This window comes from Pagrus pagrus (genome assembly GCF_965226575.1).
Source record: "Pagrus pagrus genome assembly, chromosome: 21".
Taxonomy (NCBI): Eukaryota; Metazoa; Chordata; class Actinopteri; order Spariformes; family Sparidae; genus Pagrus; species Pagrus pagrus.
In genome coordinates, this window is record NC_140208.1 from 218,888 (window position 1) to 235,790 (window position 16,903).

The 16,903-nt window shown below is 43.1% G+C and overlaps 1 protein-coding gene and 1 pseudogene across 2 annotated transcripts in view; one reads left to right on the top strand and one right to left on the bottom strand.

Annotated features, from left to right (window-relative positions):
• The window catches only part of LOC311250248 (monocarboxylate transporter 12-B-like), a 12,583-nt gene extending 2,853 nt beyond the window's left edge, over window positions 1-9,730 (top strand). The window contains exons 2-7 of the mRNA XM_084341835.1: window positions 4,406-4,509; window positions 4,625-4,768; window positions 4,892-5,191; window positions 5,279-5,657; window positions 6,272-6,531; window positions 8,114-9,730. Of these exons, the coding sequence (XP_084197961.1) occupies window positions 4,406-4,509; window positions 4,625-4,768; window positions 4,892-5,191; window positions 5,279-5,657; window positions 6,272-6,531; window positions 8,114-8,322 (1,396 nt within the window). The 3' untranslated portion in view covers window positions 8,323-9,730. The remainder of the gene's footprint in view (window positions 1-4,405; window positions 4,510-4,624; window positions 4,769-4,891; window positions 5,192-5,278; window positions 5,658-6,271; window positions 6,532-8,113) is intronic.
• Window positions 9,731-13,695: 3,965 nt separating this feature from the next.
• LOC311250151 (kinesin-like protein KIF20B) overlaps window positions 13,696-16,903 on the bottom strand; it is a 15,832-nt pseudogene continuing 12,624 nt past the window's right edge. Inside the window, exons 25-29 of the transcript XR_014624929.1 lie at window positions 15,005-15,139; window positions 14,739-14,801; window positions 14,548-14,638; window positions 14,163-14,299; window positions 13,696-14,048 (exon numbers count right to left, since the gene is read on the bottom strand). The product of XR_014624929.1 is annotated as a kinesin-like protein KIF20B (transcript). The remainder of the gene's footprint in view (window positions 14,049-14,162; window positions 14,300-14,547; window positions 14,639-14,738; window positions 14,802-15,004; window positions 15,140-16,903) is intronic.

The window sequence follows — 16,903 nt, forward strand, 5'->3', positions numbered from 1 at the left end:
CTCCAGTCTCTGCTGATGTCTCCTCAGCTTTCAGTCTTGCTCTGGTGGTGATGTATTCGTCCTTGTCACCTGACTGAAAGGATCGAGCGCTCACCTCTCCATCCATCCATCTGGTTTGGGGAATGATCTTACTGTCACATCATCACCATGTGTGCTGATACATGATATCACTGAAGATGTTTCCTCACGACTCGTGTTGTTATCTTGTGTACCAGAATCTCTGAACATCTGTCAGTCTGTGCACTCAAAACAGTCCTGTAGGGCTGAGTAGTGTCATCTGTCCACACTTTAACAGGTTTAACTGATGTTTGACCCTCTTGATCAACTGAGAGTAAGTAGGCCGAAGAAGAAATACGATCTGATAGGTCAAAGTGAGGACGTGGGAGGGCTTTGTAGCTGCCAGGAATAGTTGTATACACACGGTCCAGGATATGTGTTCCTCTGGTGGGGATCTGTACATGCTGGAGACATTTAGGTTAAACAGTTCACAAAATCACAAACTACGATAAAAATGACATCCAGTTGCTGCTGATGACATCATACAGTTCCTGTTGTGCATCTGGAGGAACAAACACGGCAACAATAGAAACACTGGAGAATCCTGAAGATGGTGTTGATAAGCTGCTTAGGTTCCTCCATTTTGGACGCTTTGGCTCTCCGTCCAATCAAAGCTCAGCTCTGTCAGGAGTTTGTCATTGGTCAACAGTGTCAATGATTTAAATGAACACCAAATATGAATTTTCTGTTTAGTTTGTCGTGTTACTTATTATCAGACAGTGATGGAGGGAGACAGAGCGTGTGTGTGTGTGTGTGTGTGTGTGTGTGCTCATTGACCAGCTGTGATACAAGATAACCTCTGAAAGTCTCCATGTGAGACACCTGAACAAACACCAGCCTCTGTGTGTTACGTCACCGCAGGGAGGCGACACATTCTGCTGACTCGTTCCTACAGACCGGAGCTGATGATGCGTTCAGGAGCTGTTTGAATCAGAAACATCTATCAGCACTGTTTACAGATCAACACCCAGGTGTGTGTGAGGGCCTCCTTATTAAAGAAAAAAGGCAATACACATACATATAGGTATACATTAACTTCCAATCAAAAGGTCATAAAAGTGCCAATAAAATATTAAATAGTGATTAAATCAAGATTGTTGAAAGACGCCTCTGAATGTCCCCGTGACTTAATGTAACTTCATGTGTCCACCTGAGAAAACTGAGTAATTACATGTCAGGTTTAAGGATGTGAAGAATAGACCGCACCAGGAAAAAGTCATGTAAATGAAATAATGATTGTCAGACATGACTTACTTCCTGTTGCCACAGACTTCCTGTTCTTCCTCTTCCTGTTGCCACTGACTGCAACAGAATAATGGCATGTTAGTGTCTTCAGGGTGGGACTCTTATGAAGCGTGAAGTTTGGGGCAGATTCAACCATATGGTGGAGTGAAAGCTATGTCCTTTTTCACTGCACCACATCAGGCTTTGCCGCGCTGCCACGGCCACACCCTTCAATGAAAACTCAAGGTTTTAATTACTCGTCAAACAGTAACAGTCCCGGCGGCGTGGGCGGGCATTGGCGGGCCGTGCCCGCCCACAGAGTCAGCCGTGCCCGCCCTGGCCTGGAAGCTGTTTATTTTATTTGGGTTTTGTTTTTTTACCTCGGAGTGGCCAACGCTCTATTATTCCTATCTTGGTTTGTCGATCATACAAATCAACCAATCCAATCAACGAACGAAGGCAACGTATGGCCAATTACAGGTGGGAGGGGGGCGGGTCACTGAGTCATACTCATGAGAGGGTAACGCTGTTAGTACTTGATGCTCATTGAGGCGCTAGTTAGCTGTGGCGTTTGGTATGGATATCAGTAATTTTTTCCAAAAAAATACACGGACAAGAAGTGACGACGCGAACGGGAGCGAGCAGGAAGCAGCGCCATTCACTTCTACTGGAAACGTAAGCACTGAAGTCAACAGTAACACTGGAGTAAACATTCATGCTAGGAGAGGTAGCTACAGCAGTGTCTCTCTCTCTCTCTCTCTCACACACACACACAGATACACAAACGTAGGTTACTTGTAGTAACACTGCTTTGTTGTGCTCCTTGTGCTCCCTAGCTGCTGAAGCTACCTCTCCTAGTATGAATGTTTACTTCAGTGTTCAGGTTGACATCAGTGCTTCTCTTTCCAGTAGAGGTGAAGCTGTATGGTGCTATCTGCATGCCACAACCCTTGTTGCTGGTCTTCTTGAATAAATGCTTGAGTTGAATAAATGGACACAGCACTACACTATTTTGTTTGTTTGTTTTTTAGATTTTGGGATGAACTGCCTCTTTTTAGTAAGAGGCAAATTATTTCTCCGCACTGTAGGAGTGGTCACAGAGCCATTGTTCAGCCTGAAGCAAATAAAATGTAGGTTGAAAAAGTTTGCCCCCATGAAAAAATGTAATGCCCCCCCTTAAATATTTTTCTGCAGCCGGGTCTGCACAGTTAACATTGGCCTGACAAATGTTGAAGTCGATCAAGGTAAAGCTGTAGGACGAGTTCGTTGAAGTACAACACAGGCAAATGAGCACTATATTCAAAATGGCCGACTTCCTGTTGGGTTTAGGTCACTGCCACAAGAGACTATTTTGTAGTTCTAGGTGTGATACACATGTGTACCGAATTTCATACATATAGGTGAAAGTAGTCCTGAGGGCTGGCAGGCCTTTTTTTCTTGCACAAAACGAGTTTGTGATGTTAAATCCTTCAACATGTGATTCTACTGGAGTTAATATATTTATTTATTTTTTCACTTAGTTTTTATTGTTTTTTCACATGTGCATCCATCGACACACATACACACCACATACTGTACAATACAAGAACAAACAAGGCCACACTGGAAAACAAAAAACAAAAACAAAATGTTGCATTCCTTCTTGTTCATTCGTTAATTCTCTCAATTTCGTTCTCTGTGACTAATTCAATAGCCTTTGTCGCTGTACAAGGTCCTAAAAAATGTCCATTTCAGCCATTTGTCCTCCAGCTGTGTTTCTTGCAATCTTAAGCGATGTGTCAATTTTTCCATTGCATAGATTTCCTCTATTATCTCCATCCATTGTTCCCGAGTCGGAGGTTCCACTCTACCCCATTTCTTTGTGATAGCTTTTTTCCCAGCTATTAACGGTAATTTTACCAGGTACCTATCCCCTGCATGTACATTTTCCTCTGTGAGATTACACAAGTAGAGTACCTTCCAGCACATGGGGATCTCATATCTCAACACAGTTTTATGTACCATGTTCCAAAACAATTGCACCTTATGACATTTGGTCTGAACTTAATGCTCCACATTCTCTCCAGCATGATAGATTCTCACTGGAGTTAATATTGATGATATATATTAATGATATATATCTTAATTGTATATATTAATTCCTTGAGTTGTTTGGTGCTCGGGCCTTGATGTCCTGAACCTGAAGATGACATCAGTCCACAGCTGTAAGATTCACACTGCAGTTCTCGGCCTGGGTTAAATGTTTGTTGGAGCATGTGACTCATGTTCTCGAGATACTGAAATATTCTCCTGATTACTGTGTTTACTTTAACCCTGTTTCACACGAGCACCTTTTAGTCCAGTTTTGAGGGGATAAGGCCACATACGGACGGCTGAATCTTAACCCTGCAGCAGACGGTGCCAACATTTGTACTTTAGCTCATTGCAATGTCATTTCATATCCTCACACCTGTACAGCTTATGTGAATCAACAAACCACAACAATCAGATTATTTAATCAATTAAAATGTTCATTCTTCATTGATTCAGATTCAGATTCAGACAACTTTATTGATCCCAAAGAGGGGTTTTCATTTGCAGCCAACCCCGTCCACAATCACACAAACAACATCCACAGATCATCAAACAAACAGAGGTCAGTGAAGGCAGCATGTACGAGCTCCACCGCACGTCGAGGGTGTGAAACTGAAATATGTCTGAAGTGTAACTGTTCCTTTCTGCAGGATTTCTTTTACTGCTGTGACAAGAACTCGCTGATGTAATTCATTTGTCAAAATAGACACAAAACTTTGAATCAGTAAAGTTAAAGATGAATTTGATACAAATCATTATTGTGTCTTCTGTTTCTGCTTCTGTCTAATTTTCCATACTTATCGCGATAATGTTGTCGTGAATCCTTTTGACCGCGCTTATCGTGATAATCTGATATCGTAAACTTAATAAATAAAATAAATAAAATGTGTTTCTGCTAATGAGGATTTAAAGGAGCACTACGTAGTCTCAGTTTTAATATTTACAACATTAGTGAGGTCATAATGCAATAATTGTTTCCAAACACAAACACACACACACACATACACTCACATACACACTATCACTGATCACTTCCTGTGTGTGTCTGCAGGTGTGTGTCCATCTTCTTTGTGGAGTTTCAGGCTCATTTCGGAGCCGACTACGCAGCGACGGCCTGGGTCCACAGCCTGGTGGACTGCACCACCATGCTCTGTGGTCGGTACTGACTCTGACCGACCAATCAGCTGAGGCCACATTCAAACAACTGACTGACTGTATGTGTGTGTGTGTGTGTGTGTGTGTGTGTGTTTGTGTGTGTGTGTGTGTGCAGCTCCTGTAGGCAGCCTGGTTGGTAACCGTTGGTCCTGCCGGGTGGCTGTGATGCTCGGTGGACTCTTGTCCTCCTGTGGACTTCTCCTCAGCTCCTTCAGCAGCAGGCTGGAGTTCCTCTACCTCAGCATGGGCGTCCTGACAGGTCAACACACAGGACATGTCCTCACTGTCCTCACTGTCCTCATTGTCCTCATTGTCCTCACTATATAAAATGTCCTCACTATATAAAAATGTCCTCACTACATATAATGTCCTCTCTGTCCAGGTGTGGGCTTCGCTCTCTGTTACACCCCGGCCATCGCCATGGTCGGCTGTTATTTCAGCCAGCGGAAGGCGTTGGCCTACGGCATCGCCATGTCAGGTAGCGGGATCGGCACCTTTGTGTTGGCGCCGGTGGTGCAGCTGCTCATCGAGCTGTACTCGTGGAGGGGGGCGCTGCTTGTCCTCAGCGCCTTCGTCGCCAACCTCTGCGTGTGCGGGGCGCTGCTCCGACCAAGCAAACCACAGGAGGACGAGGAGTGGGCGGAGGGGGGGGGGGAGGAGTCCGCAGGGGAGGAGAGACTTGGTGAGTAGCAGTACTGTATGACAAGAGTACTGTGATGTCACTTCCTGCTCTACGTGCAAATAGTCACCTGTCTGTCTCCTGCTGCAGGTAACATCTCATCACAGGACGCTGAGCTTGCTGTCAAACCATCCAAAGAATCAGAGGACGGTCTTTTACCATCGGGAAAGTCACCGCCACCGCTGCCTCCACTGTCGAGAAACCCCGCCCCTCAGCTGCAGAGGAGGTGGTTCTTCAGCTCCTGCTTCCTGTCCTTTAAGGAGTACCGCTTCCTGCTGCTGCCGGACTTCCTGGGCATGGCCGTGTCCTTCCTGTTCCTGGCCACCGGCTGCAGCCTGCCTTTCATCTACCTGGTGCCCTATGCTCTGAGTGTCGGGGTCTGCCACCAGCACGCCGCCTTCCTCATGTCCATCCTGGGAGTCATTGACATCATGGGGAACATCACGTTTGGCTGGCTGACGGACGGGAGGTACGCTTCATGTGTGACATCACGTGTTCTTCTCTCAGGTGTTTGAAGTATAATCGTGTTCTTCTCTCAGGTGTTTGAAGTATAATCGTGTTCTTCTCTCAGGTGTTTGAAGTATAATCGTGTTCTTCTCTCAGATGTTTGAAGTATAATCGTGTTCTTCTCTCAGATGTTTGAAGTTTAATCGTGTTCTTCTCTCAGGTGTTTGAAGTATAATCGTGTTCTTCTCTCAGGTGTTTGAAGTATAATCGTGTTCTTCTCTCAGATGTTTGAAGTTTAATCGTGTTCTTCTCTCAGATGTTTGAAGTTTAATCGTGTTCTTCTCTCAGGTGTTTGAAGTATAATCGTGTTCTTCTCTCAGATGTTTGAAGTTTAATCGTGTTCTTCTCTCAGGTGTTTGAAGTATAATCGTGTTCTTCTCTCAGATGTTTGAAGTATAATCGTGTTCTTCTCTCAGGTGTTTGAAGTATAATCGTGTTCTTCTCTCAGATGTTTGAAGTTTAATCGTGTTCTTCTCTCAGATGTTTGAAGTTTAATCGTGTTCTTCTCTCAGGTGTTTGAAGTATAATCGTGTTCTTCTCTCAGATGTTTGAAGTTTAATCGTGTTCTTCTCTCAGGTGCTTGAAGCCGTACCGACTGGCGTGTTACGTCTTCTCCGTGGCGATGGAGGGTCTCTGCTGCCTCTTCGTGCCGCTGCTCCAGTCCTTCCCGCTCCTCGTGCCCTTTGCAATCCTCTACGGTTACTTTGACGGCGCCTACGTGGCGCTGATCCCTGTGGTGACATCGGACCTGGTGGGACCTCAGTACCTGTCCTCGGCACTGGGTGTGGTCTACTTCCTCCACGCCATCCCCTACCTCATCAGCCCCCCAATCGGAGGTGAGGAAACAGCCACGTTTCACTTACATCACTGATTCTGTAAAATCTGCTGCTTTCAAACTTTTTTTCTCTGAATATTTTTTTTATTTTTGAAACTTTTGGGAGAAAAAACGTGTTCACATGTGAAACCAAGAGAAAGGAAATATTTACAGGAAGGAAAAACGAAAAAAAAACATAATGTTCAGGAGACGGAGAAGGAGAAGAATTTTGTTCTCGGGGGAAAAAACATGTTTGTGTGTGAACTGAGCGGGAAAATTCAGGAGATGTTATTTTTCATGTGTGAAAACATTTTTAGGAGAAAAGCCACAAAAAGTTTTTTTCAAGCTTGAAACGGAAAAATAATAAAAATATGTTGATACCTGAAAGTTTTTTCTTCTTCTCTTCTTTTCATGTGTGAAACAAAGTGAAGAAAAAAACAATTTCAGGAGAAAAAATACTGAAAAAAGAAAAAAAATCCAGGAGAAAAAAGTTTGTGGGGAAGGAAATCAGGACCAACAAAATACAAAGAATGACAATGAAGAGTAGTAATTATGTCTTGTGTGTTATATATTTAATATATATCTGAGGGTCGTCGTTTCACTTTAATGCTTAATCACATGTCAACTGTACCCAAGGTTTTATTTTGAAAAGTAACAAATGCTATCAAGTAACTGTAGTGAAGTAGAAAGTACTAAAAAGTGGAAATACTCTGGAGTACTGGAGTAACTGTACTCAGTTACTTTCCAGTGTTTGTGTCGGTGATGATAAACCTGCTGATCGGATGCCTGTTCTGTGATGTAACGCTCAGACACCTCAGCTTCCTGTCGACCTTATTATGTAACTCCTGCCACGTCTCAGCACCGGCAGCTCATTGGTCAGTGAGGGTTAGCGACACGAGAGCAAAGAGCACAGCTGATATCTCTAAAAACAACCTGGAGGAGGACTTTATTCCTGAAACATCCTTCAGGTTCACTGAAGATCCGTCTGTCTGATTATTTGCTGATTGTTTCCTGTTTGCTGTTAATGTAACATCACAACAAACAGTGAATCTCTCAAGTCCGGTGGCCCTGAGGGTCAAAACACACACATATATAAATATATAATATATAAAAACATATCAGCAGCTGGGTGTCATGTGGACGGGGTCACCTAAAAACTATGCATCAGTCCACAGTAAGTGTGCGCTACATTCAGAATATTTTCACTGTTTAACCTCGCCGTCATCAGATCATCCATCAGGAGACTGAAGCTGCTTGATTTCTCTCTCCAAAGCCACCAGACTCCTTTAAAAATACAGTCACTGGTGGCTTTGGAAGAACAAAACACGGTACCAGCTTCAGTTTCAGCTTCAGTAGAACCTGAGAGAACACTTGAAGAATCAGGACTGAGGCTGAAAGGAGGACACTTGAAGGATTGTTTTGTTTTGACCCTCAGGGACACCGTACTCAGGATCAAACAGGAAGTCTAAAGACGCCAGAGACACTCAGACATTGTGGCCTTGTTGCTTAAAAAATTAAACAGCTCAGACAGTCGTCGATACATTTGAAGTCAATAACTAATCATTTAATGGTTTCAGTGAACTAAACTTCTTCTTCTCCTGCAGGCTGGCTGGTTGACGTCACAGGAAGTTACATGGCCACCTTCTCCCTCAGCGGCGCCGCCATGGTGCTGAGCTCGCTCATCCTCTCCATCGTCAGCGGGATACGCCGCTGCCAACGCCGGTTGTCTGCTGTCGCCGAGGACACCAAGCACGAGCCCCTCCCCACCATCGCATCTGACCAATCAGATTGCCTCATGGCCGTCGCCTCGTAGCCTCAAAGGACACAACCAATCGAATTTATGGACAGCAGACGACTGGAGGCGATGACGTCGGAGTGATGTCATCATGATCATCACAATAATAAGAAACAGCTTGAAGACACCATCAGCATCATCAGGAATCAATAATGAAAGCCTGCTGTCAATCAAACGCTTCACAGGAAGTGGATCTGCTTTTTAAAAACTACTCGAACACAAACACGGCGCCAGTTCATCCAATCACAACCACTCACCTGGCCTCCAGGTTTACTTCCTGGTTATGTGGCCGACTGAGCATGTGCATTAGAGTTTCACCTGCTGGCCCCGCCCATGAGTTCCAGCTCCGCCCACACACTTTACATTGTGATGATGTCACTCAGGAAATTTTAATAAATATAATTTTGGCCACTGTAATACCACGAGTGTCCATCGGGAACCTTGAAGACAGATTCAGGTTTGGAGTCTGTCGTCGGATGTTTTCAACACAGGAAACAACAACACTATGACAACCTGTATGCTTTTATTTTGAAGTGAAAGGAGAAACCCAAACCACCTACTTCCTGCCTGGAGAAAGTTCTTCTTCTTCTTCTTCTTTTATTGTTGTAAAGCTGCTCGGTCACCTGACAGGACGATGAAGAGAAGATGCTAACGAGCTAACAGACATGAAAAATTAAAACAAACGTGACTGAACATTTAATAACTCAGAAGGTGGATTTACTGTGAAGTCGCCCTTTAAAGTGTTTAAGTGTCTGATGCCAACAGAAACGTGTCGATGTCATTAATATTAAAACTGATCAGCTGAAAGTGAAACGTCATCGATTAAACATTTAAATTTGTGTTTCAGCTGTTCACATGTGTATATTATCTGTTTTATATGTAAACTGAATGTTTTGATATCGAACACAGCAGATGATTGATCGATTATTGAAGAAAATAATGGTTAGTTGTGCTACGGAGGACACAGAGCAGGTGAGAGATGAGTCCAATGATCGGTGCCGTCAGGAGACTGTGGCTTTGTTAAAGTAATTAATTTATGGATCAGTTATTGAAGATATGATTTTTAAAGGTTTGTTAAACATTTCTCCTCTGACAGCCGCGGGGCTGCGAGCGGTGGATGATTTAAAATGCCAAAAAAAAAAAAGAAAGTTAAAAAATGGAACATGTTATTTGCTTTTTACAGGAGACATAAAGAAGAGTTCTGTTTTTATCTCTTCTGAGGGAAAAAGTCTGAACCCAAATCCTCTTCCATATAAAACAGATAACATGTTTTATATTTTTCACTCTTTCTTTGATTTGTTTTTTATTTTGTCATTTTAAATCTTCCATAACCCACAACCCCGTGGCATTTAAAGTGGCCCTAATTGTCTTCTGTAGTTTTTAAAAAATGTTTAAATGTGCCAGAGAATAAAAATCTTTAACTTTGTCTTTTTCCAATTTTCCAAGTCATAAATGAAACAAATGAAATCTCTACATGAATCCGTGTTTAGTTGTTATTTTTTAACCTTCCGTACTCGACAGGAAATTAGTTAATGTTCAGTGAACAACACATTTTGAAAAAGTAAAGGTCAGAAAAACAAAGAGTCAACAGTCACCGTGACAACAGTGAGAAGAACACTAGCTGTTACATCACAGCTTCCAGTTGCCATCAAAATAAAGAGTTGTGTTGGTGTCTGAAGAAAACATTTTAACAAAGTCTTTTAATACTTTAAGTACATTTTCCTGATTATACTTTTACTTGTAATCAAGTATTTTTTACAGTGTGGTAGACACAGAAAATAGTTGTTTTGGTGTCTGAAGAAAACATTTTACCATCTGATGGTTTCACCTTTTAAATCAAGTGCTCAGCTACGTCACTGGTTCAGGGGAAAGTTGGCACGCAGCTGGTTCTGGTGTCAAACGGTCGTGTTGACAGTTTTTCTTCGCTGTCATCAGGTCGGCCTGGAGTCCCACAGGGTTCAATACTCGGCCCCTTTGTATTTAATCCTCCGCGAGTGTAAAGTTATTCATCTCATCGGGGAGTTCTCCTGAGTTAATGCAGAACCTCCTCTCAAAGTGTTTCTGACCTGTGGTCTCAGACTTTTGGACCCTGCGGTTCAGTTACATCATGTCAGTTTTATAAAAACCATTTCCTGTAGCAGATCCTCAGCCTCAGCCTGTCGGGAAACTCTGTTACACCTCTGTGTAATCTTTAACTGAGCAGCAACACAGGTCCGAACTCTCGTGTAGTATTAATTAATACTACCTGAGCAGCAACACAGGTCCGAACTCTCGTGTAGTATTAAGTAACCATTTTTTACTGGTCAGCAACCCACCAGTATCGGAGGTTTGTTTTGATCTGCCAATGTGACTACTCGGAGGGCACACTTATCCCACAATGGGACAATGCCCAGGATGTGAACTAGCATTCTCCATTTACTAGTCCACATCACACTTTTCTGGTCCAAGTGGGACTTGAACCGGCCACCATTGAGTCCCCAAGCCAAGTCCCTATGGGCCGAGCTATAGCCTCTCCCATTTAAGTAATGGGTTTATACTCGGCTTTAGTCTTTTGAACATCCAACGCCAGATATGTTAAACTTCGGGGGACTATAAAACTTCCAGAGGTTAACTTTCAGTTAAAATACGTGACGCTGGTGATGCTGTGGTAAATATAGTTGTTATTCACCAATGGGTTAATGTTTATTTTGTAATGTTGATGATTCAATTTAGATTTGACACATTTTGTCGCAAATTTTTGTACACACACAAATAAATGTACACGTTTGATAGATTTGAACCAGAACAGACTTTAATGCATCTCATCATTCACAATCGTGACCTAAGGGTAAGGGGCGGGAACATCTGGTGACGCAACCAGGAAATACTCTGAAGGCTAGACCGTCCCATCTAACAACTGTGGACGAGGTGTTCAAAGACCTGTCCGAAGGACCCGGCCGTCGTGGACCGCAAAGGCTAGGTCATTGAAGGCTGCAGCCCCTGAATTTGGACACAGCCCATGAGCCCTGTAAGCTCTACCTGTGCGTATCCTCACCTGTGCGCATCTCCATCACCTTTTCCTTTCTCTCCGCTGGGTTGGCGTGGCTCTCCTTGTTTGGATTATTTATGGTTCTCTGAGTAAGTTTGCTTCTGAACCATGTAATGTAATCATGTACCATCTTTATGTTGATTAGGTTGCTGCTTTTTATTGTTATTAGGAGGCTGATGGTTCTCCAGACGGCACCTTCAACACAACAAACGATTAGCTCCCTTGGTATAGTGGAACGAGGTATGTGGAACTCGAATTTTGGGCTATTACTTTTATCCATGGGGAGTCTGGATTTATTTATCTTGAGGAATGTCGCCAACACTATTTTGATATGGTTGATCGAGTTAATAATGATTGTAAACGTTTTCCAATAAATGTATCTTTTATTTTTCTATTGAATGAGGGCTTGGAAATTGTAAATGAAATGTTCATGTATTTAATCTAATCTCTTTCTTTTTGTCTCTGTATTTCCTTTCCATAGTTGTCACGGTGCTACAGCAAACAAAAGTGAAAGAACTTTAACAGACAAGGGTCGAGAGTTGCTGGAAGAGAAGGCTAAACAACATGAGAAAAAGGTTCCGTAAGGCTTACAACTCTTGGAAACAAACAGCAAGAGACTCCAGAATTAAACTGAAGGCCTCTTGTGAACTGGATGACCTTGATAATATCCAACAAACCATAAAAACCAAACATGACACACTGTGTGAACTCTATGAGCCTATTAGACGGAACTGCATTTCCACCCCAGAAATAACTAAGAAAATGGATGCCTGCATCTCCCTCACAGCTGAGATCTGCGGCCTCGTGTGTAAAAGAAAAGAAACTATTGAAGAGGCGTTTAATGATGAATTGGAGAAAGAGAGGGTGAGGGAGACACTAAACAAAAATAATCATGGCTCCATTTTTGGATACACCAACACGGAGACAGTAATCTCAGAGGCGTCCTCAGTCCATTCCTCTCCTCAATCCAAACGAGCTGAGGCCGAAGCAGAGCCTTCACTAAAACTGGAAAAGGCAAAGGCAACGCAAAAGATTCAAGCTCAACAAGCACTAACCCTAACCCCTAACCCTAACCCCCCTAACCCTGCAAGGAAACCCAAAGTCAGACAGTATAATATATTTATTTGATTGTGCTCCATGTACAGTAGTACTGCAAAATGTACCTTGTATAAAGCGGACCGTTTCTGTGGCTGGGACAGAGTCTGTTACTGTCCCTCCCTAGATCCCTCCATCACTGGCCTCCCTTTATTTAAATGGAGAGCCAGCTCCTCTGCTGGGGTCATATCCTGGCTCGGTGGGCCGCCCCCTGTGCCGGTTCTGTGGGCTTTTTTAAACTGCCACAATCATACAGACATTCAACATGTCAGCAGAGACCTGATCTGTTCACTCATTGTTCACTGTTATCTACTTTAAAGTCACTTACCAGCCTGCAAAATGTTCAAGTTTGTTCTTTATGAAGGATAGAAAGATAAAATAGATAAAAACGTAACATGAGAAAAATAGATTCAATGACACACATTGTGGATAATTGTTTGCGCTTCATCATACTCTACATTTCCTGAGTAACATGCACCTCTACTCGCCACATTTAATCCACAGTTGATTGGTGGACTTGAACAGTGACTCCTTAAGTCCTTTAATTGTAGCCTAATTATGACAGTTCCAGTGGAGCACTGTTTATTAATTGAAGTTTTGGACTATATGCATTAAGCCGGTCCGCTATTGTCGGCCAGGCTTTCTCTCTTTCTTTAATTTTGGCATTTTTGCCTTTTTTCTTATGATATCTTTCACCTCTTCATAGAAGTCCATCAGGAGCTGTTGTTCAGCGGCCGTGAAATACGAAGCGCGACTCTTATCCATGTTCCCATTGGTGATCCTGTGAGCGATCGCGAGGTCTATTTAAGTTTGCCGTGAACACGCACTTATCCCGACTATCTACACCTGGCTGGACACAGCCGCGCCTTTTCATCCTGGCTTGGCAAACGTGCAACCAATGAAGCCAGGATGTGCCAAGCAGACTAGGTCAAGCCACGCTTGATCAATTATCCTGGGTCTCTTTATTCTACTTTTGTGCAATACCCCTCTGGAATCAATAATGAAAACCTCTGTCAATCAGACGCTTCACAGGAAGTGGATCTGCTTTTTAAAAACAAGTCGAACACAAACACGGTTATGTGGCCGACTGAGCATGTGCAGTAGAGTTTCTCTATCTATCTTTATCTCTATCTCTTGTTAAAATGATAAAAACCCAGACAGAAGTCTTTCTGTATCTGTGGCGTTTCAGAGAGTTTGGATCTTCTCAGCCACCTTAGAAACATCACCCTGCAGGAAACTGAAGCAGACAGATGAGCGTTTGTCAGACGGAGGCTGGGAATCATTTTTATTTTTCAGAAAGTGAAGAGGATTGTTGCTCTGTTCTCTCAGCTCTTTATTGACCCCCAGAAATTACAAAAGTCCTGAAATCACAAACTAAAAATGTAAAAGGAGACAGAAAGACAAACTGTACAGATATTTAAAATCAAACTCTTCTTCAGACTCACTGAAGAGAAAAGTTTTATTCTCAGAGTCCTGAGTGGTTTTGATCCCGCTGAGACCAGCTCTTAATGAGTAGTGTTGTCACATGATGATGATGTCACTTCCTGCAGGTCTTGGACCGCAGATGTCTCTTGATGATCAGGTGATCGCTCTCCTTCTCCTCCTCTGCTCCTCCTGACATCTGCAACAAAAAAACAACAAAATGTCCAGACTCAACCGTTTCAACGTCCTCACGGTGTTAAAGTGTCCTCACACTGACAGCTCGTCATAAAGACAGACGCACACTCTGTCTCACCATGTGTGGAGAGTCAAGCAGCGGAGACGAGGCGCCCGTCTTAAAAAGCTTCTTCCGTCCTCGTTTGGGTTTGGTTGCTGTGCTGTGCGTCTCCTTCTCTGCCGGACGTCCACTGACCAGACCGATGATGGTTTTAGCTGCAGAGACGCAGAGAGGACACACCAGGAGCAGTTATCAACATTAATGATCAACATATTAATGCTGGAGGTGGTCTTCCAGACTCAGAGCAGCAGCACCCTCTGCTGGCTGACGGGGCAACCACAGCACAGCACAGCACACAGCATCAGACCAAACAGACACCATGTCTTTGTCTCTGACGTCGGCAGGTTATCAGAGACCAGACGTCCTCCTCGCTGTCCGACAGGAAGTTAAGAGTCACACTGACCTTTGCTGCCCAGGATGGACGGAGAGCTGTGGATCAACTCTCCGATCTTCTGAAGAGTCACGTCTCTCTTTTCCTTCACCACAGAAGAAGACTGGAGACAGACAGAGAGACAGGGAGAGAGAGACAGAGATATTGATGACTGATCCTCCTGCTGTCTTTTCATTCTGTCTTCATGTTGTTTTATTTCTCACCTGTTTGTTGCTTTGAGTGTTTCCTCTCAATCTGTTTCTCTTGTTCTCACTGAACACCAGGTCCTGAACACACACACACACACTTTTATGAGTGATTTTTAACTGAAACCAGATTTTAATTTAAAAACTGATCACGAGTTAGAAGACAATCACTTTTCTGCAGGTTTATATTTGCAGTTTAAAACCAATGAAATGTTCCTTTAATATCATGTGACCACACACACACACACACACACACACACACACACACACACACACACACACACCTCCACCTCGCAGCTCTTCCTCTTCCTCCTTTCTCTTCCTGTAGTTTTGGGGATTTTCTTCCCGTCAGCCATGTTGGATCTCAGAGGAGAGACACAAACGTCCTGCTCTGGAAGAAGGACACGCCCACCACACTTCTACACACACACACACACACACACACACACACACACACACACACACACACGCACAGTTAATCATTAGTGAATTAATCATTTAGTCAATCAACAGAACATGTATTATAAAGTTAATAAAGGTGTTTATCAATCAAAACCCAGTTGGACAAAACAGGAACTCTGTAAATGTTGACTGTTGCATTGTGGGTAATGTAGGCTCCAGGTTACACTCCTGTAACACTGCTGGACTCATGGACAGTTTAGAAACAAGCAGTAGAACAGAGATATCACCTTTAATTCCATTCACTCTTCTTCCTTTAAAAACCTACATGACCCACAATGCACCTGAGCCACTGAGTGACATCACTGGAGGTAGTTAACAGACTACATGCAGCTTTGTCTGGATGCTGTACAACTCCCCAACACCTGTAAACACACTTTAATGTGGACTAGATTTGAAAACACAGGACAGTTTAAATTTTATTTTAGTCCATTTCAGTCCAATCCTTCTTTTTTTATCCTCAGCCACATACAGCAATCAACCCTCGGGCTTGAGCATAAAACAATCATATTAAGTCATCATTCAATTAATCACAACTTGATAGAACAGATACAATTCTGTGTGTAGGCTACGCATTTTTACTGTCGGAGAATGTAAGACCTAAAAATGTGATGATGACACGGTTTCCTCTAGATTTTTTTGTGGCGGCGGTGGTCTAAATTGGTAACCTAGCAACACTAGGGGGGTCCGGGGGCATGCCCCCCCGGAAGAAAAATTTGAAAAATGACCCTTTAAATGGTGACTACTGGGGAGATTCTGGAAAAAAATGTTGAGATTGAGTTTTACACAATAAGTCTTATTCTTACAAGAGTAGCGTTGTGCCTAGGAGTGTGGACAGCAGGTCTGAGGGGGCTTCAGATAGCTCTGTCAAGTTTACCTAGCTAGCTGCTAGCAACTTTTAATGCAAGCTAGTGAAGCAGCTTTAATGTGGTTGCTTATAAACTGAAGAACATCAGTCAGACCAGGAATCAGGATCTGCACATTTATTCCCTATGGGTCAGCGAGGGACACGGTCAGTACACACAGGCTGTCAGAGCTCAGTCTCCTGCAGCAGGTCGTTAAATATGCAAATGAGGGTAAAATCTCTGTCAAATTTACCAAAATAAACGGCGGTTTTCACCGACCAAAACAAACGCAAATATTCAGCAGTGTGTTAGCAATGATATTGTTACGTTTATATACAGTTTAAGACAAAATAACTTATGCTAACTTAACCAACAGACAGAGAGCATCACAACCCGTCTCACCAGCACAAAAGCTACCCAAGTTTTGCCGGGAAGGTAAATAAGCTACGTGACTACAGCGTCTTCGTGACTTAATTAAAGTCCCCCCCGCTACAACAGGTGACACGGAACTATGAAAACACTTATTCAAAATAACGCTGATTTCAGTCACTCAACTTAAACGGTGACTAGTAGAAATTATACAAATAGCAGTAATGACAATAGTAATCGATTTCAAGACAACTTAGGATGTAGTGCTTTCACTGTGTGCAACTTACATCCGCTATTTGCCCGTGATATCAAACCTACAAAAATCATGTCTTTTTTTTTTTTTTGCGGTGGCGCTGAAAATCCAGCAGTGGTGGGGCGCCGCTGCAGAATGCATATAGAGGAAACACTGGATGATAAAAAAAATAATATTATTCATTTCCATGTAAAATGTCAAAGCCACAGGGAGCCACTGCAGAGGGGCAAAAGAGCTGCATGCGGCTCCAGAGCCAC